This window comes from Botrytis fragariae (genome assembly GCF_013461495.1).
Source record: "Botrytis fragariae strain BVB16 chromosome Unknown tig00000054, whole genome shotgun sequence".
NCBI classification, from domain to species: Eukaryota; Fungi; Ascomycota; class Leotiomycetes; order Helotiales; family Sclerotiniaceae; genus Botrytis; species Botrytis fragariae.
In genome coordinates this window covers 547737-572960 of record NW_023500993.1, presented here as the reverse complement: position 1 = coordinate 572960, position 25224 = coordinate 547737, and the positions used below count along the sequence as shown (strand labels likewise).

At 43.1% G+C, this 25224-nt stretch overlaps 11 protein-coding genes across 11 annotated transcripts; 2 read left to right on the top strand and 9 right to left on the bottom strand.

Annotated features, from left to right (window-relative positions):
- Positions 1–154: 154 nt before the first annotated feature.
- On the bottom strand, positions 155–1197 carry Bfra_004949 (putative retinol dehydrogenase 8 protein; the record flags this gene model as incomplete). Its single annotated transcript, XM_037335339.1, has 3 exons — positions 155–489; positions 564–1076; positions 1143–1197. The coding sequence occupies 3 exons, from the start codon at positions 1195–1197 to the stop codon at positions 155–157; spliced, it is 903 nt and encodes a 300-aa protein (XP_037192434.1).
- A 1222-nt stretch (positions 1198–2419) lies between these two features.
- On the bottom strand, positions 2420–3646 carry Bfra_004948 (uncharacterized protein; the record flags this gene model as incomplete). Its single annotated transcript, XM_037335338.1, has 1 exon — positions 2420–3646. One exon carries the CDS (start codon positions 3644–3646, stop codon positions 2420–2422), a length of 1227 nt encoding a protein of 408 aa, XP_037192433.1.
- Positions 3647–5454: 1808 nt separating this feature from the next.
- Positions 5455–7760, bottom strand: Bfra_004947 (putative heat shock protein; the record flags this gene model as incomplete). Its single annotated transcript, XM_037335337.1, has 5 exons — positions 5455–6187; positions 6217–6448; positions 6499–6652; positions 6702–7018; positions 7067–7760. 5 exons carry the CDS (start codon positions 7758–7760, stop codon positions 5455–5457), a joined length of 2130 nt encoding a protein of 709 aa, XP_037192432.1.
- A 506-nt stretch (positions 7761–8266) lies between these two features.
- Positions 8267–9776, top strand: Bfra_004946 (putative negative regulator of the pho system protein; the record flags this gene model as incomplete). The annotated part of the gene is made up of 3 exons (XM_037335336.1): positions 8267–8331; positions 8547–8733; positions 8859–9776. 3 exons carry the CDS (start codon positions 8267–8269, stop codon positions 9774–9776), a joined length of 1170 nt encoding a protein of 389 aa, XP_037192431.1.
- Positions 9777–12104: 2328 nt separating this feature from the next.
- Bfra_004945 (uncharacterized protein) lies at positions 12105–12671 on the bottom strand (the record flags this gene model as incomplete). Its single annotated transcript, XM_037335335.1, has 2 exons — positions 12105–12329; positions 12408–12671. 2 exons carry the CDS (start codon positions 12669–12671, stop codon positions 12105–12107), a joined length of 489 nt encoding a protein of 162 aa, XP_037192430.1.
- A 297-nt stretch (positions 12672–12968) lies between these two features.
- Positions 12969–14622, bottom strand: Bfra_004944 (putative mfs multidrug protein; the record flags this gene model as incomplete). Its single annotated transcript, XM_037335334.1, has 3 exons — positions 12969–13453; positions 13509–14293; positions 14387–14622. The coding sequence occupies 3 exons, from the start codon at positions 14620–14622 to the stop codon at positions 12969–12971; spliced, it is 1506 nt and encodes a 501-aa protein (XP_037192429.1).
- A 1142-nt stretch (positions 14623–15764) lies between these two features.
- Positions 15765–16690, top strand: Bfra_004943 (uncharacterized protein; the record flags this gene model as incomplete). Its single annotated transcript, XM_037335333.1, has 3 exons — positions 15765–15981; positions 16053–16273; positions 16328–16690. 3 exons carry the CDS (start codon positions 15765–15767, stop codon positions 16688–16690), a joined length of 801 nt encoding a protein of 266 aa, XP_037192428.1.
- Positions 16691–17235: 545 nt separating this feature from the next.
- Bfra_004942 (uncharacterized protein) lies at positions 17236–17578 on the bottom strand (the record flags this gene model as incomplete). Its single annotated transcript, XM_037335332.1, has 2 exons — positions 17455–17578; positions 17236–17405 (listed from the first exon to the last, which is right to left on the bottom strand). Exons 1-2 carry the CDS (start codon positions 17531–17533, stop codon positions 17236–17238), a joined length of 249 nt encoding a protein of 82 aa, XP_037192427.1. The 5' UTR covers positions 17534–17578.
- Positions 17579–18405: 827 nt separating this feature from the next.
- Positions 18406–19286, bottom strand: Bfra_004941 (putative umta methyltransferase family protein; the record flags this gene model as incomplete). Its single annotated transcript, XM_037335331.1, has 2 exons — positions 18406–18794; positions 18842–19286. 2 exons carry the CDS (start codon positions 19284–19286, stop codon positions 18406–18408), a joined length of 834 nt encoding a protein of 277 aa, XP_037192426.1.
- Positions 19287–19856: 570 nt separating this feature from the next.
- Bfra_004940 (putative integral membrane protein) lies at positions 19857–21320 on the bottom strand (the record flags this gene model as incomplete). The annotated part of the gene is made up of 7 exons (XM_037335330.1): positions 19857–20236; positions 20285–20367; positions 20415–20482; positions 20533–20850; positions 20903–21006; positions 21056–21092; positions 21153–21320. The coding sequence occupies 7 exons, from the start codon at positions 21318–21320 to the stop codon at positions 19857–19859; spliced, it is 1158 nt and encodes a 385-aa protein (XP_037192425.1).
- Positions 21321–23807: 2487 nt separating this feature from the next.
- Positions 23808–24778, bottom strand: Bfra_004939 (uncharacterized protein; the record flags this gene model as incomplete). The annotated part of the gene is made up of 2 exons (XM_037335329.1): positions 23808–24478; positions 24553–24778. The coding sequence occupies 2 exons, from the start codon at positions 24776–24778 to the stop codon at positions 23808–23810; spliced, it is 897 nt and encodes a 298-aa protein (XP_037192424.1).
- Positions 24779–25224: the final 446 nt, after the last annotated feature.

Below are 25224 nucleotides of genomic sequence, written 5' to 3'. Positions count from 1 at the left end.
AAATAGCGCTGTATAATGTATATTGATTGAGAATCTTAACTTGTGAAGTTGATAAATTTCTTTCAATTACAACACCTTCCACCCTACCCATCTCATCGTGCGGCATTGCCATGAGAAATTTTCCCCACACGTCCGAGAATTTCACTGCCTGAAGTCAAGTATCTTTCCCCATAAAACTGATATCCTTAACTGCATCCAACTCTCCCAAAAACCCCTCATATTTCTGTCTAATCAACTTCCACGCCGTTGGACCCAAAGGAAGTCGAAGTGGTACTTTCTCCCCACGACTAGCTATTTGATAGATAGTTTCTGCTATACCATTAGGGTCGAGCATACCAACACCGCTCTTGATACCCATGTTCACCCATTTCTCGAGTATACGAGCAGGCATATCGGGAGCAGAATAGGCGGGATGAGGTGCAGTGTGAGCTTTGCTGTGGCCTTCAAAGTTGGTTTTTACACCAGAGGGCTCGATTATACAGAAATTGACTAGTGAAGAGAGGTTCTGTTAGTTGTGTGGGAATAGACAATAGAGTGAAATACAAAGGCAATTATCAACATACTATTCCAATCAGGATGCATTTCTCGTGCAACCGATTCAGTCCAACCTTCCAATGCATATTTACCAGCGTGGTAATAAGCATTGCCAGGAAATGAACACAATCCAGCTAGGGAGGAAATCTGGTAAATAACCCCTCCACGATGTTCTTTATGCTGGCGCATAACTTCAACAGCCTTCATTGTGACTCTTGCTGTACCAAAAAACAATGTTTCGACCTCTAAGTGCGCTTCGTCTTCAGTTGCCGATTCGGTATCTCCAGAAAGAGAGTAACCAGCATTATTAATAACAATGTCAAGATGGAAAGAGTCACCGAAATACTTAGAAGCAGTAGCAAATGCTTCATTCACTGACGTAGCAGATGTTACGTCGAGAGCGAGTTTAAGAATATTAGGATTGGAGTCGGGAAGGTAAGCGAGGTCGGATGGATTGCGAGCTGTGGCAACCAAACGCTGATTAGGTTTACTGGCAACTAATTCCGAGATGGCGCGGCCGATTCCAGATGAGCAGCCGGTAACTTTTCACGACAAACATTAGTCATTCCCTTTTTTAAACTCGCAATGAGAGATGGGGAGTAGCGCACTCAACCAGGTTGCATCAGCTGGAAGCTCGTAAGGCTTGGCATTGACTGGATTCATCTTGATAGTGTTAGGTGGGATTTTAGTATCGACAGGTGTGTTCTATTTTATCCTCATCAATGTTTTGTGCTTCTCTTTTCACTGTGGTCAACTTTGAACTTCTTATATCTAAACCCCTCATCAACCCCTACGCCGAAAACAGATCATTGGAACTGACGGTTACACGTACTGTTCACGATTTGGTCAAAGCTGCATGACCCCTATTATGATATTCGCTTCACGGCCAGCTCAATTTGTTTCCCCGAGCAAAGAGTGGGTTGGGAAAACGAGTCGGGAATTCTGGGGGAAGAATGAGTCATTCGGCCAGTGCTTAAAGGATTCTATTGATGCAAGTGCTTCAGTCAGCGATCTCGTGATCTTCACCAGAACTCCACCAATTACTGCGCTTCATTAGCTTCTTTTGCATACCTTCCTTGTATTGTGAAGAACGAATCAATGATCGTTTCTAAAAGCCATTGATCCATCAACCAAAGAAGCTGAACTTCTAGAAGAAAGGTTCTGAACGTTTGAATTTCAAATACACACCTCAGACGATCGGTTGCTAAATTTCAAAGTCAAATCCAAAAGCCTTTATTGAACGCCGGAATTGAGTCCGAGTCTGAACCCTTCATGTGAGAACAATTACGATTCGGATTAAAAAATTGATCATTCTAAAGCTTTACATTCCATTCTCTTCACTTCCTTCATACCTAAAATTCTGTACAAAGAACCCCAATTCTGGAAGACTAATACCCCGAGAACACGCCAAATTAGCTCTCGCCTTCAGCGATGAAGGCTGGTAAGAAAGCATTTCAGTGTATTCTATCCAAATCATACGATCATGAACAGCGCAGAGAATTACAAATTGCTTAAAAACATGGATTTATGATATCATAGCGGTATTACATGATGAAAGCGCATTTCGTTTCCCATTCAACATTCAATATCCGAGTATACAATACACCCTCATCTCAAAAGTCACAAATTTGGATATTCAATATCACAAAATCCCCGTATACATAATTTTATTTCTAATTTATCCTACTAAACTCTCTATTCAAACAACAGAATCCAAACCAGCCATCCCAGACGCTGAAATACATACCTTCCACGCCCTCACCAAAAAGTGCTCTTGCGAAAGTACAGAAAAAGAATCCAAGAAACATCTCCAAATCACCAATCTCACAAACAAAACACCCTCAACATCAATCTCTCCAATTAAAACAACCCAATCATTAGATCTCTAAAGGATATTAACCTTTCCAGTCTCCTCAGGCAAAACCCCTGTAACGATAAACGTCTTACTTCCAAACGTCATCGTTTCAGTCTTAAATTCAAAAGTCTTGCTATCAATTTCAATCTTACCCGTGAATTCAGGCTTTTGCACATGAACACCAGTGGGCTTAGCATGGCCGCTCTCAATAGCCCGAGCTGATTCCTTGTGATTGGAAGGCTTGACATGACCGGATTGGTGCGCTTGAGAATGTTCTTTGGTGCCGGTAGGTTTGACGTGTTTGGATTGATGTTCTTTGCCTCCCTTACCGGTTGGTTTGGAGTGGCCAGATTCATGCTCCTCGTCTCCCTTGCCAGTTGGCTTTGCTAGTCTACTCTCATGATCTTTGCCGCCTTTGCCAGTTGGCTTGGTTTGTCCACTCTCGTGAGTACCAGTTGGTTTAACGTGTCCGCTCTCAACAGCACGAGCTGGCTCTTTATGTTCAGTAGGCCTAGCATAGCTCGATTCGTGAACCTGGGAGTGTTCCTTGGCACCAGAAGGTTTGGCATTGCCGGATTCGTGAGCAGAGGCCTCTTTGGTTCCAGTGGGCTTAGCATGAGTGGACTCATGATCCTTTCCGTTCTTTCCAGATGCCTTAGCATGTCCGCTTTCATGTGGCTTATGCTCTTTAGCTCCAGTGGGTTTGGCACCTTCGCTCTTATGTTCCTTTCTGCCCTTTCCAGATACTTTGGCCTGACTACTTTCATGTGGTTTCTCGTTCTTGAAGACAGAGGTCGCAGAGGGGTCGGCATGTTCTTTCTTTCCACTACCAGTGGGCTTTGCCTTACGAGATTTGCTCGCAGTAGCACCTTCAACAATATCGGTTTCAAGAGCCCTTTTAGAGAAATGACCAGTTGGTTTAGCGTGGCTGCTTTCGTGGGCTTTGGATGCAAGGCCAGTTGGCTTGGAACCATCATGAGACTCAACACCAGATGGTCGGAAGTGGTGGACTTCGTTCTTACCACCAGATGGGTGGATGGTGAATCTAGGCTCCTCCTCTTCTGTGCCGGTGGGGATGGGCTCCTTAGCAGTGAAGGAACCGGTAGGGTGGGTCTTGAAGGAGTGTTCGACGGAGCCGGTAGGTTTAACGTGGGATCCACTGTGCTGAACGACATCGGAAGTGAGAGCGATGGGGGAAGCAGAGATCATGGAGATAAGGAGAGCGGCAGTTGCGCCGGAGATCTTGGAGAATTGCATGATGATAGATGTCAATTTGCGTAATTTTGGGTTTAAAAAATTGAATTGTTTGCTTGCAATGATACAAAAATGCTTGAGGGGAAATCAAAGTAAGGACCGGCCGATGTTGCAATAAAGAAATTGAGTTGTAAGGAGTGTGATAATGAAAAACGCAAAAAGTAGAACGCGATTTTGAATACAATATTTGAACTGATGAAGCAGAAGAGATACTATAAGAACATGATCTTGGCATATATATATATATATACTTGGCACATCAAGAAAGGAGTCTAGACTTGCCTTTCACTTGCAGCAAGCCACTCATCCTCATCTCATTACTGAGCAACTTTATGATCCTTCTTCCTTTGCGCCACCAGTATCATGACATATTGTTTTCTGGGGAAGCTTCTCGTTGCTTTCCGCAAGCTGGTCAGATACAACTATTCGATAATGGAGATCAAGAAAATATAAGTAGGATCGGAGGAATGAATAGAGTATATAAAAAGATTCTGTTTCGTCCAAAAACAGGCACTTGATTTCATATCAAACGATTCCCCAAGAAATATGAAACCAGACCCTTCAAGAGGCTAATCGTATAAACAAACGTAAGAAACCATTCCTAGAAGGTCCCAATATCAAACGGAACTATCCATCCAGAAGTTCAAAAATACTGCATAATCTCAGGGGTAATAAGCTCGATAAGACAATGTAATTAAAACCAGAAAATCCTTCCACCCAAAACTCGAAACAACCCCCAACCACGTGCTTGGAGGTCTGACAGCCCCGAATCTCCAGAAATACCACCTCTTCTCTCGTCTAGGAAAACAGTACGGAAGATATAATCTAATCGTGACAAAATACTTGGCATAGCCTACTGAAGGAAGAAACGAACACCAGTGGAAACCTTAGAATGATACTAAGCTTTGCGGGAGGATTGGAGAATTGCTTAATTATCAATCGGTGAAATTGGTGCTTGCGCGTCTTTCTAACCCTTTCAGATCTGTTGTAGAATAAGCTCGGAGACGTTCTCAGGGTTTTGAATGTTGTAAATTTTCTCGAGAATGGAATTGCGGTAATACGGTCGGTCGGTAAAAGTCTAGATGCTGAGCAGCCCAGCACCGCTATAATCTTGAAGCTGACATACTACTATCATTGTACAGCACATCACGACTTGAATGCGATAGATACATCCTTACCTTTAATTGGACAATCATTAAAATTCTGCGATGAAGTTCTAGATGTCCATCGCCGGTTGTGTAGATCAATTCTTTCATTTCGACCTTTTCAACTATAGAATATGTCAGTACGATGTAACGAAAAATGCAGAATATCTCAGATTGAGGATTTGCGACTGTACATGTAGTTTCAAGGCCCTTATGCCTTGCGAAACTTAGGGATGATTGAGATAAATACGAACCAATGACTCGAGGTACGTATCTAAATCAATAGGTAAGCTCACCCCCAAATTCAAACCAATGAGAAGCTGTAAGAGAGACCAATCATACTTGACTGGGTTGACAAAATAACTATTAAAATTTGATATGCTATTTAACTGGTATCTCTTTTGCTCGCGCATCAGCTTCAAAGCCACGAATCTCGCATTTGCACCAGCAGGTTACAAATACTAACAATGCAATACACATATTCTCCATCGAGATTCCTACCCCTTCATGTAATATCGTATCATCATGCCCATAAACCCCACTGCGAAAAAATGCATCAAGAAACACCAGAAATGCCCGTGGGCCCATCCCACGAATTGAATAAACTATCTTAACCACCTTGCACCAAGTACAGCCAAATCGCTAAATGCATCTCAATCGTGAATTTCATCTCCAGTCCACAAATTTTTGGATGCCAGTCCAATCTAATCCCCAAATGCTGGCACCACTGGGTTGCCAATTGCGGTTGATCCAAAATGCCAAGCCACCAATGATCCCAAAGCTACTCACTACTTGTAGTGCGATGATACCTCGTCGTTTCATGTCTTCGTTAAATTCTAAAATCCCAAGGGGATCATTTGTATTCAAGATCGAGTTAGAAGATGTTCGAGAATATTTTCCCCGCTTGACTAAAGCTCCAGTAGCAGAATTCCATTGAGGTTGGCGCGCTTGAGAGATTGGCACAAGTGTGCCATCCTGTACACATTCCCCGAGTCTCTCTGTCAACCACACCGCTCTTTCACTCCGGGCTAAAGTTTCGAATCTAGCACGCTCATTCTGAAGACTCCTTTGTAAATCAATGGCCCAATTCGAAAGTCTTACTTGTGCGAGCCTCTCTTCACGTTGAGTATGATCTGTTATACGAGCCAACGCGTAAGATGTTGTAGCACCAACAGGCGCAGTAAGAACTTGTGAGGTAGATGATGACATCATTGATTGCGCAAGAGGTCGATATAAACTTTGTGGCTTCTGCATTGATTGATTATTCCGCCATGCTACAAATTTCTTCGCTGCCGAATTTCTGAGCCATGCTATGCTATCTGGCTCAAATAATTGATCGACAAGAGCTGCTAGCTCTGACTGAACTAACGGTTGAACGTATTCAGGGTTCATGAGAAAGCTAGCATCCATGGTCTCATGGTCTTTGACAACATAGTGGATATAGCGTAAGGTGCAGCTGGTTGAGAGGATTGTAGAGCATCGTCAAAGGATAAGCCAAAGAGAAATGGCCGTATATTGGCAGCCTGAAGCTCGCTCAATACATGCCTTTTGACGCTGGCAAGGTCCTCAAGCGACAAAACTTCTGATCGTGCTATAAGAGGTATGACATTTGTCATCGAAGATATGCGTCGTAGATATTCAATATCAACAGGTTTGATTCCTGGTTAAGGGTTAATTATTTGTCTAGATAGTAAGTTCCCCAAGACTTACGATTTACGATGATGTAGAATACGACATCCACTTGAGAACCGCCATTTCCACCAAGCAAATGTATCATATCAGAATCAGTCATGCCATCTTTGGATTCAACTTTCTGAAACTGAGACTCGATATAATCAACGACTGGAGAAATCACTTCAAGGCACTAGATTAATTAGCTGATAGTATAGCCATAACAGAAAGACGAAGCTCACGGAAGTCTTGTCTCCATAACCAGGGGTATCAACAAAGCATAAATTTCTTTCTAGAACTGAATCACCCATACTCTTTCGTCGACGTAGGACCTTACTTTCGTCAACTTCCGACCACCAACTAGGATATGCCTTGGTACTAGCATATATTTCAGTGATCTGAGTTGTAGTCTGCATATTGCCACCTCCAGATTTAGCTTTATTTTTGGAATGTCGTCGTTTCTCGGAGACTGGGGATAATGAAGTAGATAGAGGATCGACATGGACTATATCTTCACAAACTTGTACTATTGCTTTGATTAAGGACGTCTTGCCAACACCTAAAGAATGTCAGAAGAGTGAGATGTGATGGAGTGTGGTTTATTTACCTGAATCTCCAGCGATTAATACCTTCAACCTGCCCATGTTCTTTCCCTTCTCAGTAAATGGTCGTCTACTAGGCATTTTTATACTCGGCATAACTAGTTGAGGGTCAGAGCAGCTATCCATCATTGCCGGCGCATTCTGTTCATCTTCTTCACCAGATACAATAGCCTGACTTAATATTTCGTCATTTAATGATTCAGTATCTGATATTCTCGAACCAGGACTACTTATAATAGATTCTCCAGCGGCGGAATATAAGGAAATGGGAGTATAAGGTCTGGAGGCTTCGGTGGTTGAAGGACGGACTGGAGAAGTAGTTCCACTAAGATCGTAGGATGCCTTTCGGGAACGAGATCTCGAATTTCCTACAGATTGTAACTTTTCTGCCAAATTCTTCTTGAACTTCTCCCTAGCCCTGTCATACTTTCCATCCTCATCACCGCTACCTTCAGAGAAAGAGCTAATTGTAGTGTCGATACTCTCCACACCGTATGTACTATTTTTCAAAGAATCTCGATGTTTTAATGGAACACGAATAGGCTGAGCTTCTCCGGATTCTAATGTTCTCTCATCTGTAAGGAAATAGCTCATCTGCGGAGCTTGTGTTCTTGTTGCAAGTGGTGTTATGTCGTTATCATTGATACTCCTACTCCGAGATCTCCCCCTGTAAGCATCGTCGCCTGGTAAAGGGCGCATTTTGGATTGTTTGATAAGGAGTTGTTTGTGGAGAAGCGGGGATCAAGTTCTTATCATGCTTCAAATGCTTTGAAACCTATTGTATGGTGATTTCTTAGAAAAGTGAAGGTATTTAAACAATCCCTTTATTGAGAATTGAAGTTGTCTCGTAAGTTGTAGCACGGTTGCTTGGGTAGGCATGTAACAATACTAGTACCCCGCCGCGTGATATTGAATATAGGAAGAAGAGATCCTGATTCCTGATTCATTCATGGAACCAAAGCCTAACCAGCCAAAAGTACAGGAGCCGATTAGCGGTGAATCTTACCTAACTCCGATCTGTACTAAAATGATACCGACATTAGCGTCAAAAGCACTCGGGCACGTGCTGAGGCACCAATGTGAGATAAGATAAGGCATCAGTTTTATATCAACCTTATTTCACATCAACCTTATTATTACGCGCTTGATATTTCGAGTTTAAGCGCCTTATTCGGTGTAATATACCCAAAATCGGATATTAGTAAATGGCTAAACTCAATATGGTTACTTTCGTCCATCATTCTTCCTATTGTACCACCCTCACTGGACTGTACATGAACGATAATTGGAAGCATTTCCCGACGATCGTTTCTCGAGTGAATTAATCCCTACATCATTTTGCTCCGGTTTTCTTTTCCACCGGGAAAGATCTCCAATTTTATTACAATCAATCAAAACGGCTTCTCACGGGTCGAAAGACGCGCTGTCGATTCTAGAGCAAACTTGCACCCCAAAGTCCATTTTATTCAATACAGTTCGCAAAAGATCTTTACTAAAGCCTCCTCACACATTTCCCCCTTCTCCAACTGCGCAGCGACTTCCCCACTCTCTGCCAAGTTCTATCAGCATACAAGATCTTGATACCGAACACCTTACAGACAAAATGGACAATAGGAAACACCCCAGTTCCTTCCAGCAGCTAGAGAAGTTAGGAGAGGGCACCTACGCTACTGTGAGTACAAGAGGGGAATCTTGAGATCCATGTAGCGCAGCGCGATCTGCGCTTGATATACTATCCTAACAAGGGCTCTTCTTGCAGCGGACTTGTAGATGTTCTTCGATACTGACTCATACAAGGTTTTTAAAGGTAGAAACAGACAGACTGGTGAACTTGTCGCTTTGAAGGAGATCCACCTCGATTCCGAAGAAGGTACACCATCGACTGCGATCAGAGAAATTTCCTTGATGAAAGAGTTGAAACATGAGAACATTGTCAGCTTACACGATGTCATACATACCGAGAATAAACTCATGTTGGTTTTTGAACATATGGACAAGGACTTGAAGAAATACATGGACACTGCAGGAGATAGAGGAGCTTTACCACCTCCTACGATCAAATCATTCATGCACCAGCTCCTTAAGGGAATCGACTTTTGTCATCAAAATCGAGTCCTTCACAGAGATCTAAAGCCCCAAAACCTCCTCATCAACATGAAAGGCCAACTCAAACTTGCAGATTTTGGTCTTGCGCGTGCATTCGGTATCCCTGTCAACACTTTCTCTAACGAGGTGGTTACTTTATGGTACAGAGCACCAGATGTCCTCCTTGGAAGCCGAACCTACAATACCAGTATTGACATTTGGTCTGCGGGGTGCATTATGGCAGAAATGTATACTGGGCGTCCCTTGTTTCCTGGAACAACCAATGAGGATCAGTTGGTACGAATTTTCAGGATCATGGGAACACCGTCTGAGCGAACATGGCCTGGAATCTCTCAATTTACCGAGTACAAGTCAAACTTTCAGATGTATGCAACTCAAGATCTACGAGTTATTTTACCTCAAATTGATGCGGTTGGTATCGACCTTCTGCAGAGAATGTTGCAATTAAGACCAGAATTGAGAATCAGCGCACATGATGCTCTAAGCCATCCATGGTTCAACGACTTACCAGGAGCAATGAGACGCCCACAAGTACAACAAGGACAGATGCCGATGCAAAGGGGATATGCGCCACAAGAGGTTGCTCAAGGAGGTTACCAACAATATTGACGGATTTCTTTTAAACTGACTTATGATACCTCTATCATTGGGGGAAAGGCGTTAGACTGGATTGCATGGAGAGACTTGGGTGCGTGTGTTTTCATAGCAGGTTATGATCGATCCATGATAATGAATTTCTTTAGCTTTTGATTTATGATCTTCATATTACGTACGGATTCAATTTCTATATGACATACTTTTCAAACTACACCTGGGCAATAACCTCAGCCTCATGTTCACAGACCTTTATTTGTGACTTATGTTGCATGTCTGATGTTTCGGGCTGTGCAAACATATAACCACCAGTTTTCTTGGCTTAACAGTGGCTCTTTTACAAACCAGATGACCCGTGCGCAATTCTGATTCAAGTGTATGATTTCCTAGTAGCCTTGAAAATCGAAGCAGGATGAGAATCCTTAATCTTTATATCTGAATTGGGATTGCATATCAAGACTCGATGTGATTTCAAATGTACAACGGCGACTGTTGTCAGTTTTCTAGTGATACACAAATCGATGCTTCCACCTAAGTGCTTTACTGGGGCAGGAAAATTTCTATGAGTATTCAAAGGCTCATTAAGAAAAGCTTATGGGAAAGAAACAACCGTTGCATGATTGTGAAGATGCAGAAAGCAAAACATACCAAGCGAGTATCAATATATGATCACTGTACCAAAGTTCCAGATTGCGAATACAAGAGGTTGTTCTTCTTAATCGGTTGGGAAATGCTACTCCAAGTGCGTAACAACTGTTAGTGTGCGACAATTCAGCGTGTTTGTGAGGCGTCGATGCGCATCAGGTAAACCTCTCGCCAAGGCCAGACAGTTTAGCTCATATCTAGGCAGCAGGAATTCCACCTAGTGTTGAATAATAGTTGTTTCACTCGTTATTGATAATATCACTATCACTCGCCATCATCAGAATCGGCACTCCCTCAGATCCCACGATGACAAAGCCTGAGCATTACCATAGTAATCACACATCCAACAGCTCGCGCCAAATATCCGTTGTGTCACACCAACACCACAACTTCTAGTTTGAGCTCGAACCCGGGGTCTACTTCTCGCATGTATAGTGCCGTCTGGGTATTGGTTTTCCACCTCAGATTTGCAAGTGCAAACACAAACGTCCTCTTCATTCGACAGTACTGTGAATCTTAGTCCAGCACTACTAAATCGTATGTCTGTTACATGTCACTGCATAAAAGTCATAGGTGAGCAAAACCCGATGACTCGAGACATGTCAACTTCGTTCTCCAACTTCTCTGTAGAATGTTTTTGGTTCTGCGGTTAAGCATCTAATGGCGAATTATCGGGGACTTCAGGGCAATGTCATACGTCCACTCAGGCGGATATCTCACTTGGGTCCAGAGAAGCTTATGCTGATTATGGAGGATTTACGGCTTTCAATCGGGGAAGAGTTTCTCTTCCTATTGTTGGATTCGACTTTGTGTATTACACATGTTTGGTTTCTAATTGTAATGTAAAGCCGTTTGGAGAGCAAGGAGAAGAAGTTGAGTGCCCGGCTACTGATGGTAATGAATAGCCGGTTGCTACAGTGGATGAATGTGAGGGGGATGATGCACGGTTGGAGTTCATCAAGGATGTGATTGCAAGTCACCGGAATGTGTAGATATAAATAAGGCAAGCCCTCACTCGTTAGTGTCGTGACTGTCGTGGGGATTCCCTGAATGGAGAGTACAAGGTGCATGTATTCTCTTCCTAAAATTTCTAGTGACGACTGCGATGTGCATATTGCGGTGGAAGAGGAGCCAATGGCAAGTGTTTAGGCATGCGTTTTTTCAACTCATCTCATCATCGTATGATACGCATGTAGTTATTTACTGATGATTGTGACAATCAGGATCTGGAAGATGGAAGAATGTTCATAGGATTTGACTGTATTGAGCACGATTGGTTTATTCCCGTCTGAGGTACGTGGAGTAGAAAGCTTTAGCTGAAAAGGAGAGTTGCAAATCGCAGAATAAGAATTTGAGGCAGGTGAAAAACATATCGAGATGATCGTGGCACATTGACATTGGGTTACAGATAAGTCCTTCCAGAAGGTTTTCATTTCAAGCTAAGAGTCGAGTGACTTCGGCACTAAAGGACTTCATTCCGTGCAGAAGTTACCATACCCACGACTACCATCCTCCAAAATCAGCACACACTTAGATAAACACCTGTCATTGGTAAACCTGATGATAACCCCGCTGCATACTGTGGCCATATCTCATATACATTCTTATTCCCCACAACACCTTCCGCAAACCGAAATACAAAACTCAGCACACCATTCTTAGGACAAGGCAATGAATTGACCGTTGTATCGAGACGCACTACTGGCGTAAGTACTCCAAAGTGCTGAGGGGGTCAGAATTTTCGGGAAAGAAGGTTGAAGTCCAGGTTGGTGGGATATCGAATGGAGCATTGGAGGGCGGGGAGATGACAGAGATATCGAGTGTGGGTGGATTTGGCGAGGAAAGTGACCAGCCTAGATATTGCGACTCGAAAAATGGGAAGGTAGCAGCAAGGGTGCAAGTCTGGTTTGTGGTAGAGGGGTTCTGTGTGGATGAAGGGATTGTGAAGGATATGTATTGGAGAAGAGCGGTAGCTGGATATCGCGTTAACAATCAAATTACGGTAAATGTGAGAGTGGGAATAGAAACATAAGGAGATTTACTGGAATTCTGGTATACGAAGAATGAACCAGCACCATTGCTACTTATAGCATTTGAGTAGCTTGCATTAGGAGCGACGCTTGATATTTGAGAGATCCAAGTTGGTGAGATATTTCGGCATTCTCGAGTCGATAGGGATCTGTTTGGGATGTTTGGGATAATCGATGCTAGAGATCTTGTCACAACGAACGACAAAAGTATCTGGAGAGTCAGGGACTGGTACATCTTGAATTTTGAGAAAATTGTTTCAGTGCCTCATACTCAATCGATGGATCAGAAGATATAGATGTCTATTGACTGCGTTACCTACCGCATGAAAAGACGCTTAATTACTGGGAATCATTTTTCAAATATACCAAAACATCACGAGGTCGAGATCGTATTGTAGTGAGAATGAGTCTCACTGACTCTGACTTGGCGTAAGCAGTATTCTGGCAGATCGCGGATGATTATGTCTTTCGGAAAGACTTTCCGCAATCCCTTGACAACAACGTAAGTTTATTCGGTTTTGTGTAAAGAAAACTAATGGAATCTCGAATTCTTCCTCATTCTTTCTCCATAAATCATCAACGCCACAAGTGCAGGTAAGAAAGCAATACAAATAAAAGCCAACAACGAATTACCCCATCCGAGCCCCAATCGGTTATACAAAGGTGGTCCAACGAGCGGTAGGATGGCAGCAAATAATGCACGAAGTATACAGCACACAGCCACTGCCGAGGCTGCATGTAGTTCGTGTACATCGACGAGATAGTTCTCTGTGGGAAGTATTGACAATATGAAACTAAAGCCCACGATTGCAGTCCCAATAATAGGAACGATCCAATGCACGTGCTTTTCGGCAGACCAACCGTAGAGAAAAAGACCGACGGGAAGAACTATGGCACCAAAAAGCATGAGGGGAAGCCGATGCTCGGGTTTTAGATGTCCTTCTTGTGACCTTTTGTACTTGATGTATCGGTCGGAGACCATGGCATAGAGCAGCATAGCTATAACATTTCCAGCAGCTGACATCAGTTAGTCTCATTCTTACATATCCGACAAAAGAACGAAAATTCATACCTCTTCCCAAAAATGCAAGTCCCACAGGGCCTTGGCCAAGTCCGTAATTATCCTCTAATATTGGAGTGAGAGTGGTAAGAATAACATAAGAAATTCCATAAACTAAAGCCGTGAAGAAAGATATAATAAACACGATTGGCGAAAGGAACAGCATTTTAATTGGCCGTAACAAAGAATCCTTCAAATCCGCATGTTTCTCCGAACTTCCATACTTCGATCGCAGATTTTCGTTGCCAGTACTTTTGCGAAGTCTCTCTACTTTTCGTTGCACAAGTTTCACCTTGTATGTTTCTCGAAATGTAAGAAATCCAAAACAAGTTACTGCTCCTACGGCAATCACAACAATCCAGATACTCCATCGCCAGCCTTTTGCTTCAGTGACATAAGACCCAACGACCGGTCCTGCAAATGGCCCGAGTAGTGGAAAGGCGATGGCTACTGACATGGCGGTACCACGATCTTCTTTTCTGAAGAGGTCCCCAACGATACTGGGCCCTAAAGTCACAGAGCAAACGACCAGTCCGCATAGAAAACGAAAAGCGATGAGCATGGACATATTGGTACTCAGAGCCCCTCCTGTAAGACACAGAATGAACAGAATATTTCCAGCATGATATACAGGCATTCGCCCATAGACTTCCGACAGAGGTCCCACTAAGAAAGGTCCGAAGACTTCACCAAGCTCCCAGATGGACACGAGCAAAGTTGAGTATAACTCGTTTGTAACATGAAACTCTTCCATTACTCTTGGCACTGCTGGAACAATAGTGATGGTGCCCAAGTTACTATATGAGATCTCGTTAGATATTTGGTATGAGAATTATGGAAATCGCGCAAGCTTGGGGCGAGGGACCAGTTGAACAAAAAGATCAACATACACCAACATGAACATCAGTGCCGTACAGCTAACGATTGACCATTTCCGCCACAAGGGCCAGTTGAGGGGATGTTCTGGTTCATTCTCGTCGAGATCAACGATATTTGCATCATTTTCTAGGGCGTCGGTTTCAGTGGTCGAAACGTTCGGTTTTTCTGAGGGTGCGGCGGTGTCATGGTCTGATTTTGTTGCCAATGCTTCTTTCTGCAGGGAAACGTCAAGCGCCGGATTGTCCATTATTGGCGTAAGCTTGGCTAGTAAAATAACTCAAGACAAGGTGCAGAACTTACTATTATGTTCGAGAAAATGTTTTGTATTTGAGCCATCCAACTGTTGGGCAGCCCGAAGAAAAGCCGGCAATACAACATCGAAACTTAGTAATCTAAACTTGCATTTTGTTCATTCATTCCCATTCCAATTTCAAAGATTCTCAAAAGAGCCTGAAAGTATGCATTGCGCGATGAGGAATAAAAGAGACAAGGTTGATGAGGGTGGTGTGGAGAAAACAATTTCACAACTTCCCCGACTCGATCAGCAAAGGGCGTTATACTAAAATCTCTCAATCTCGGACTGTGTCATGAATGACCGCCGTTCGCTTGCCAGATCGCTAATGAAAGACTAGGGATCTTTGCAATTTCATGTTACTGCAGTCTTGCTAATGGAATGGTTTCCCACGAGATTTATTAACCATATTGGGAGAAGCTCAATCGCTCCGGGGCTAGGTAGCTAGAACGAAAAGACCTATAAATCGTAACAATTAGTTGTTTCCTACGGTAACAGGTCTTTCAATTCAAGGGTTCAAAGCTACTGTAGGCAGGTATGTATCGCTTTGTCCTCGGAACGATACTTGCGTATACAGGGGTAGAATCAATCAGGCCTGTGATCGCCTTGGAGAAAAGCTTGTCAGCAGTAACAACGCTAAGTATGTTGACTTGAGCTACAGATAAGACATGGGTATTAGAGTCTACCTAGGTATACTTTAAGATTTCGATGCACTTTCTTCTACAATCATTCACAGACCAACACCCCTAATGTTGGTGTCGGCAGATGTTTGATTCGATCGTGGATCATCAAAAGAGTATGTACTTTTGTGGGTCGTGCGGCGTAGCTACATACCACCCGGCACAAATTCTTATCTCGGCCACGCCTCTCTTCTACATCGAGGGCTTACATATTTCTAATGACGCAGCAAATGTAACGCTTGTCATCTCGTTATGACCAGAAGAATCAGACAGTCGTGTGGAGACATCATGCTGCTTTAAAGCTCAGAAACCCCTGGTTAAATTGGGTACAGGAACGTAAATTCTCAGAATGTGTTTGTCCTAATTCACTGATGAAAGACACGAAGTCTTTTAAGTATCCTCGTTCAATAGACCAAAATGTATCGTGCTCTTCGCTCAAAGAGCCCTTCAAGGAACGACTCTTCAGAAGTCGAAAAGTTTTATGAGACACCCGATCATCATGCTCCAGGAAGTTTTCTTCGCATGAATATCTCGTGGTTTCTGTTCTTCTCTTCTCTTATTGTTAATCTCGGCTTTGTAGTTGCCATAACAGCTAGGAAAGATCTCACCAAGTGTTTAGAGACTTCGAAATTCGGTTTGTTATCTCCTACCCATTTTTGCCGGTCACAAGTTCACCATAGCAAAGTACTGATCATTTATTCTCAGCCGGGTTAACAAGAACAATCCCAAAGGCATGGACTTCGAATAGTGGTGCCAATGAAACCGATCAGGAATTTCTCTGGGACGAAACAAGCTACGATCGTGGTCAAATTGCACTTGCCGATGACTATGCGAAGGAGATGGGACTCCCCAGAGCTCAGAGATTTCCCTGGGATCAGTCAAAAGGTATCTACCTTATAAATGCGTACCACAACATACATTGTGTTGTAAGTCAATCATTTGAAAATCTCGCAGAAGGATCAAGCTCATGGATAATCTAGAAAACGATCCGAACATCAGTTGTAGAGTTCCACAATAACACGCCACAGAGTTCACCATATCTTCATGTCATACACTGCTTGAATGTACTTCGCGATGAAGTCATGTGTAATGCGGATGATACTCCACGATACACAGGATTTCAAGAAGACCAGAAAAGTGGCCTGGGCCAGGTGCGAATGTGTCGTGATTGGAAACAGCTGGAGGTCTGGGCTGATGAGCATACTGCTTGCTGGAAGCATGTTGGAGAAATAAGAGAGGACGGGTTCCGCGAATTGGACAGATATCGCTTCTGTCCACCTGGATCACCTTATGAAGAGATGTCCAAAACTGCATGGCTTCGTCCAGGTCAGCATGTTGAGTAGATTAAGTTGATAACACGGTATCTCAGAATCTATATGACCTAAACTTTATCATTTTACTTTCAGCATCTTAGAGTATAGCTACCAAAGCTGTGATGCACATCTTGCGATGTGCAATATTTGAGCTGGCAAGGCTTTCATATGGACCTTCAAATTATCAAGTGGTGCATACCCTTCATTTCAAGAAGGCATCCAAGGCTTACCAAAGCTAAATCAATACCTGGAAAAGATTCAAGAGCCCTGATTGAAGCTGGAAAATTGAACTAGTTTGTGGGCCTTGTGGTACGTCTTGAATTTTTACGTAGATGAATCAAAGACTCTCATGTTCCCTTATATCTTTGCCTGGAGTTATAGAAAAGAAGATTTTGTGTCATGGCAATTGAATAAGATTTGAAAACTCCTCTGGCATTCCTCGTAATCACTAAGGCAAGTACTATTGAAATAAAACATCCTCATCCTTTCATCTCTCATCACATTCCCGGATTCCTCCAAGAACGCATCTCCTCCTTCACATCTGTGCGATCTGTCAAACAGTATCTTGTACATAATCAGTGCTTGAGATCCGCCTGAGGAACCGGCTCAATTGCTTCATCGTCGCGGACAGGAAGTGGGGTGTCCCAGTCGCTCAAAGGATTTCGAACGTAGTCGGTATCACGCTTGAGGGAAACGGCTTTGATCGGTTCACTTAATGAAGATCCACGAAAATCGACATCACGCCCTGTGTTTTGGTCAACATGTATTGTTGAAATCGAGAGTAATGAACGTACATGTAAGGTCTCTAACTGGCGCAGAGGCGACAAGTGCGATGGCGGCGAAAAGGCACAGAATTTCGAGCAGTTTTGCCATGGCGAGATCCTTTTACTAACTGTAGAGGTTTTGAGAAAGATGGTAGTTGCATAAACAATTTGGATTTTTGGGTTCAATTATAGACCTTTGGAAATCTGCTAGCAGCACATTATCGAAAGTTTGGAGCAAAATTCTCCACCTGTAGAGATAGTCCCCGTGGTTCTCAAAAACAATTATGGAGCCAGAATCCATACCAAATGGCAATCTCTTGCTGTTTTTCGGCGGCATAATCTTAGATTGCCATAACAAGTTAACATTAACCGGTCCAAAACTATTGGTAGTCAAGTCAATACTTTTTTATCTGGACTCCGTGTCTCCCTCCATGATAGCCCAGGTAGTTGCAGTTCATTACGCGGATAAATCTGCAATACCACGTCGATTTACCAGTAGAGCAGGTTCGAAGCTCTGTAACCCACAGACACGCGTTTCTACTGAATATTGTTGAGTCAGTATTATAATTTTACTGTAATATTTCAGCTCGCATGTAAGAGGCTTGTAGCCGTGGTTATAGCGTGTCTGCAAGCCACCCGTTTCGCTGAAGATCCACCCCAGCGTCCTCTTGCAAAAGCGTTCGGAGATAACATGTCATCGTCAGCGTCAATAACAAAGTTCACGGATTCTTTGACAGGAAAGGTGAAGGGGTCGATCAGTTTTGCAGATAACAAATACATGATTTGAGACTCGTGCATAATTCGCTTGGGAAACAAGCTAATGGCGAGATATCTTGTGCCCGTATTTTTTAAGGTTTAGCACATGCAATCCATAATTATAGGGGTAGAGGGCCAATGCTGAGCCATATTATAAGCGGGGATGATGCATTGAATGAAAACCAATACATTGACCCCGCACTTTGTCTGGTTCAGAATAAAGAATTAGGGCTTCCTCGCAGTACACACAATTCTAGGGATACATAACGCTGCACCTTTCGTAGACTCCTCATAGCCCTGCTGAATAAGTTCATACCACTTCTTCGAAGCATCTACCTTCCCCATTCTCACTAGACTTGACGCAAATTCATCCATTGTTAAGAGATGTTGTTCATTGAAAGCTCTCGCCAGGCGGTCTTCATCCCCAAAATACTGAATCTCTGCGTCCTGGAAACCTGCTTCTTGTAGAAAATCGGGCAGTTTCACCGTCCAGTCATGTCTACCGTTTGCCCACGACATTTCTCTGATCTGCTCTAGGGCCGAGGCTGGAAGCTTGGGGTCGGGCTTTTTAACATGCATGTTAACACAATCCAGCTCGTCCCACTGCAAATATCCTACCGTGGGTTAGCAATTATTTCTAGGAGGTATTACGATCCCTCACCTCCGGGCTTCAGCATTCTCAATAACTTCTGAATAAAAGATGGTGAGTTGCCGTTAAGGACGAGCACAAGCAACCGCACATGAACAAAGTCATATTTGCCAACCATATTGTCTGGCAAATCGGTAAAAATGTCCCAGTGCCTCACGGACACATTTGATGGCAACAGACTTTTATGGGGAGCTTGCCGTACATCATTATCAAAACCCTCAATTTGAGCTTGCGGAAAATCGCGAGCAACATCTAAAAGCCAAGCCCCGGTGCCTGTTGCAATATCTGCAATAACGCTCTCATTCGACAGTTGAATCGAGGGATGCACAACAAAATTAAGAGCTTCCTTCCAAAGATAATACTGCAAATTGAGCCGACAAGCTGCAATATGACTACGTTCAAATACGTAGCCATGTCCGTCGGCCAAACTCCAGTCCGTCTTCGAAGATTCTGACATAGTGATCTACACGGATGTATAGTGTTTTAGATAAAATTTGGAGTGATAAAGTAGTATCAGCGATTGCGCAACCTTCAATCCGAAAGATCGTCTTCTAAATAGTAAAACTGATCAACCCCCTCTCAGTAAGAATTGCCGATGACCGGATGAGCATTTCCGTTTGTACATGGTTCTGCTCACCAGCCTGACTGCACTGCGCCGCAATTCGTACTGCTTTTTCTGAAGACTGCATATACTTTAGATGATGGTTCATCCACACACCCTCAAATTCAATGCGATTACTTTGATTGGCCACTTAGATGTAAGACTACGTAATTATATTTTCGAGAAGATCCAAAAGAGAATGTGGTCTATCCTTGTCTGGATGAGATTGGCAATTAATACTACTGAAAAACGAGATGAACTTCATGTTATGCAAGCCAATTGAATTTCCATGACCCTTGTTATTTTAGAAGAACCTCCCTATGAGATGATGATTTAATAATAGCTGTCCCTAGAAGATAGCCACACCAGGAATCCTTTCACTGCCTGTTGCAGAAACCCAACGGCACACAAATCCTAAGAGTACCACTATGCTTTGCCCGAAATTCGAGTATGCATCTGCCCCGGTGGTGTTGGAACCAAGGGTAATTCGATTCCGTCTTCGATGTGTGATAACTTGTAAACATGAACATCACGCTCAGAGGCAACAAAACTGCCACCCGAGTGTGAAGATTGCGAAACTTTCTTTGTCACCAAGATCTCTGTATCTGGTGCAGTATTTCCGATGCTTTGAGAGCTCGAAGTGAAACGCGATCGAAGCGAATCGAGTCCTAGTAGGCTCCCCACGTTGGATAGAAGATTTTGAAATGGTGGCCGAGCTATAAAATAATGAAGAGTAGGAAGGCATGCTGCTATTAGCGCAAGGCCACTCTCAAGACCACTGTAATATAAGAGAATCGTGAGTGTTACTATCAAATGAATTAGTATAAGTCATCGAGGCCGACATCACAACTTACAATCAACATCCGTATGGGCAGCATAGCCCCCGTTAGATATTTCTAATTGGACCATCAACCTTACAATGGCCGCAACCAGAGATCTCGGAAGCATCAGCTAAGAAATCTTGTACACATGCATGTAACTTACCCAGCTGCAAGAAAAAATACTCCTGTTATGTAAAGTTTTTGAGACCATCGCATATTCAGCCTCCACACCTAATGGTCATTAGAACGGTGCAAATAGTAGAACAGGACACGGAACTGACTACTGGCATTGGCAAGAGCCAAACCATTATATCTGTTATAAGATCTGATATCATGAGACCGTCCAATCTCATATTAGTATTGCATTCCATAATGAATATTAGCGGCTTCCAAGGGTTTGTGAAGTGAGTTCCGCAGCCGAATATTGTTGCAAACCAGAAAGCAACAGTCCATAGTGAACAGATTACAATGAACGCCTTAGTGATAATATCAAATGTTGTCCCTTTGTTGACAACAAATAGACGGCGATACAAGAATATCGCACTCAGCTTGATCAAACCATTTGCGGGGATCATGAGTAACCATATTATCCAGTCAAGCTAAGCTTTGGTTAGCAGCTGTGATCTTTCAGGAGGTCTTTGACTTATATACCAATTCCACGAGTGTTTGTGCAGGAACAATCTGTGTTAGCTGTGTCTCTGGAGTAGCATTAGGAAGCTGTGGTGTAGGATATCCTAGACTATGTTTTGCAACTCCTATCTGGCGAGTTAAACTTGTCAAAATCCACACTGGGCTAAAACTGACCGTATACAAGGCATATACCCATTCCAATGACGAAGAGCTGTTGAAGTCATGTTAGGATAAGCCTCAGATTAAAACGATGTATTCAAGGTAGACCTACCAAAGCTGCAAGAATGGTGTAGTCATCTAGACCAAGCTTCACTTTTTGGTAGCCGCGAAGCCAGAAACGCAAAGCAACAACGGCGATTCCTACAACCGGAAGCGCTACCCCTGCAGCTGTAACCTCTCCGGGTCCGACGAAGGAGATGGCAAGTTCATTTGCAGACATGTCTCCTTGTTTGAGGCTACTGCCAGCTCAGCAACTGATGGCTAGCAGATGCGGTTGGTGGACTCGGACTTGTAAAAAGGTATTACTCGAGGAGCTTTGATTCAAGTAAATGAAGCCGATTGGGAATGCGGTATTAGCAGCTATCTTACTATGTAGTTCATATCATACGGTGGTGGTCTCGCTTGAACTAAGACTGATCATGATTACGCGCTGTTCCTCTGATGATTACGCGATATAGTACCTCAAATTTCTTCACGCCCCTAATGAGCATGAAGCACAAGGTCTCAATACTACGCTGCAGAATTCGTCAAGACAAATTCGCAGAAAAGTAGAAGTGTTATAGCGTGGCTAATAAGCACTATCTTAGAGGGTGTGCCCACCCTAGTCCGATAACCGCGTTGCATTTCTGCGGATGATAAGATGAGCAGCCCGTTTGCGCTGTAAAACTGGTGAAGATCTGCTTCGGTGTTTATCAAAGTAGTATTGAAGGTGATGAAAAATATTACAACCGAAATACCCATGTCAAATAGGGGATATCTACGCTTACATCACCAAAAATACTTTTTGGTGTGTTCTTCCTGAATGAATCGAGACCGCTCCGGAAAACAACGGATTCGCATACCTGCCCCACTACTTTCTATTTTAATTCTCAAGATCACGAGGAATAGTAAGATTTTAGAATTCGGTACATGCGTATAATTTCTTGGATGGTAGCCACCCATCTAAATCTTCATTGTCCTATCGAATTGACTAACTGTACCCATATCTCGTAAATTTGCAGGCTTCCTCACATTTCCCATACAATTATTCCAAGCCTCCAGAAACAGAATTCAATTCACACAGATATATCTAACATTTCCATAATCAGAATCAGGATCGCAAATACATTATTGTTTAAATGACCTTCTTCATAAATATACGAAACAAAATACCCCATCTCACATCTTTGCATCTCCCGTCCTCCGCTTTGCCTCCACAGCAGATTGATCGGAGTATGGCTTTATTAGCATCTGAATATTCTAGTCACTCCACTCCAGTGCTTCTTCCGCCAAGGAGTATATTTAACACCCTCGACCTCGCATTTGTCGCCTGCAGACACAATCTATTGTTTATCTTCGGTTGGACTGATTCTTCCCTCTCTTTTTCGACTTTATTCGAGTCGACAGAAAGGTCAACCATCTACGATATAGGTCAATTTCTCGAGTTTCGTACATGAAGAGCAACGATTAAGTCTCGAGCGATTGAGACGAAACAATTTCCTCCTTGGAATTCCTCATCCCTTCCTAGTCTCCCGCATGTACAACAGGAGAACAGAAATATTCCCAAATCAGGACAGAATGGTTACTTGCCACCACGAACTTTATATCTCCCAGTTGAGAATTTTGCATTTTGGCCATCACATCCCGATAGTGTGTTACTGCCATCCCTGAGCCATTTATCATCCCCCCATTCTCACAAGCGCTTGCTAGAGAGCTTCAATTCGGCCATAGGGCAATTTCATATCATTCCGTTTGATAGAAAGCGATTTCCAACCCGTGTCGTGATCCCAGAGGCAAATCACATCCTGAAAACACCTTGAATCATAAACTTAGGGCTGGCCAATACCCGTTCCGATCAATCATGAATCCTCGAGACAGATTGAAAAGGGGTGTCCCTGTTCTTCTCCTACCTCTTGAAGGAGAAGGAATAATTTCATACATTATTCAATCTTCACATGGACCATGCAATCTCACATTTTGAAGAACATAGAAATGGTCATCAATACATTGAAAGATATTTTACTGGCTTGCCATCTTTACCCGGTAGTTTCATACTCCAGACTTCTGAATTCATCCAGATATAAATCTCGACATGAGACTGCATAAGAACAGTATTGTACATTCGATAATATTCATAGGAACAGATAGTGATCCTTGTAATTCATGGAGTCCGAAGTAGTTCACTCATGACTCTCCTTGGCTTTTCAAAATTGATATATATTTATCGCAAGCGTTCTCGGCGATAAAATAATGGCGCGAAGAAAGAATAAGAGAACAAAATCTGGGGTGAGAGTCATCACCCGGAGCCAGTAAATTAGTACTGGTACAATTTCAAAAAGCGCTATTCCAAATCCTCTCTACCAATAGAAAAGAATACAAATAAAAGGCAACATCCAATCATTCATGAGATTACCATGATGTTCCTTCCAAAGATATTATGCAATACTCGACCGACCCTCGAATAAGAAGAAAAATACAACATCACATATATCCGCCAGATCATTTCCAAACCATCCGAAAAAGTTGAGATAGATACTCATCTGCTCCCAAGTCGACTACAATAGAGACCTCGACTCCAGCGTGTTCCAAACTCGCAATTCCGTAAACTCCATCAAGCACTCGATTCTCTACGCAGGGGAGAACATACATCCATAGCTTCCAATGCCCGCTTCTGCATCCCATCATCCTTCAATATGCAAGTAGCCTCCATTCCTTCTCGTCAAACCTTTCACGCCAACCTCGTCGTCTGACTCTTAATCTCCCCATCCCCCAATTCCCTCACCGGCTGCGTCCCCGGCATCTCGATATGATATTCCGGCGCATACATTTCATACGCCACGGGTTCACTTCTCGAACAATCGCTCGAATCCTCCATTTTCTCATTCATATGCACTTCCGAATTAGGATATACCGTATAATCCGCGTTTTTCGCCTGTTTCTTACGCCAGAAGAAAAATCCCGCTGCCAATGCTAAGAGTGCTACAATTGCGATACCGATACCGATTCCGGCTTTGGCTCCGCCGGAGAGACCGGTTGCTGGGGTGCTATCGGTGGAAAGCCCAGTCTGGGTCGGTGACGAGGAAGCGGATGCTGCGGATGCGGAGCTACTGGTGGAAGAGGTGGTAGGATTTGGGGTTGCCGTAGTAGTGGCATCACTGTCAGCCGAAGCCGTAGTTGATATCGATGTTGATGTCGTTGAAGTTGACGAATCCGTCGGTAATGGTAATCCTAATGTTGTAGGTGACGCACGTTGATTTTGGTCGACGATGAAATGTTCGCTATTTGCTCCATATCCATTTGAAGCATTTGGTTTCAAATCGAACCAACAAGGTGAACCACCTAACCATCTCCAATTAATTGGCGCAGAGCCATTGAATGCTGTCACCGTGGTATAGCTTTCTGTGAGAGAAATATTGAGTGAGTTTTCATTGCTCCATCATGTTCTTTTGTATTATTCTAAGATGATATCTTACCTGTGATTAGTGGGCCCGTAATATCCGTGATGTTTTGACAATAGATCCAAAGTTGAGGCTCTGGAAAAGGAGATGTGTAGGTTACATTAACGGTATCGAGATAGTTGATGGTGAGATTATCCGTTGGATACAGAAAAACAACACCATGATCATCAGCTCCAGTATATCCTATACTCCACGAGAAGCAAGTAAGAAATGTCAAGAAATAATTCCGTGAGTAATACATGTTGATGACCGCAATAATTGATGTCCTAATTCAAGTTACACTGAGGATCGAAGTCATCAAAAGATTCCATGTTGGATACGTGAAAGATTTGAATCTTCTGAGAGATGTTGAACAAGGAAATGGGGCTCATGGGTCTAAGGGCTTGGTCTTTGCCCAGAACCAAAATATGGGTTAAATGGGATTCTTCCTCAATGCCAATGAAAATAGTGGAGATCTGTTATGATGGTCTCCCTTCAACTTTATTCAGAAGGAAGTAAGCTTAAGCTTCTCATTCTCTTAGAAATTTATTCCTGATTGGCTTGGCAGCCTTTCTTTAATGGTATCTGTATTTCTAATGTAGGGTGGGATGATTTGATACTGCACTGCCTACTCGGGTAGTATGCAACCATGAATACTGGTACTCTAAAGGAGGTTGCAGGGTTAATCTAACAATCCCTGTAGCATGG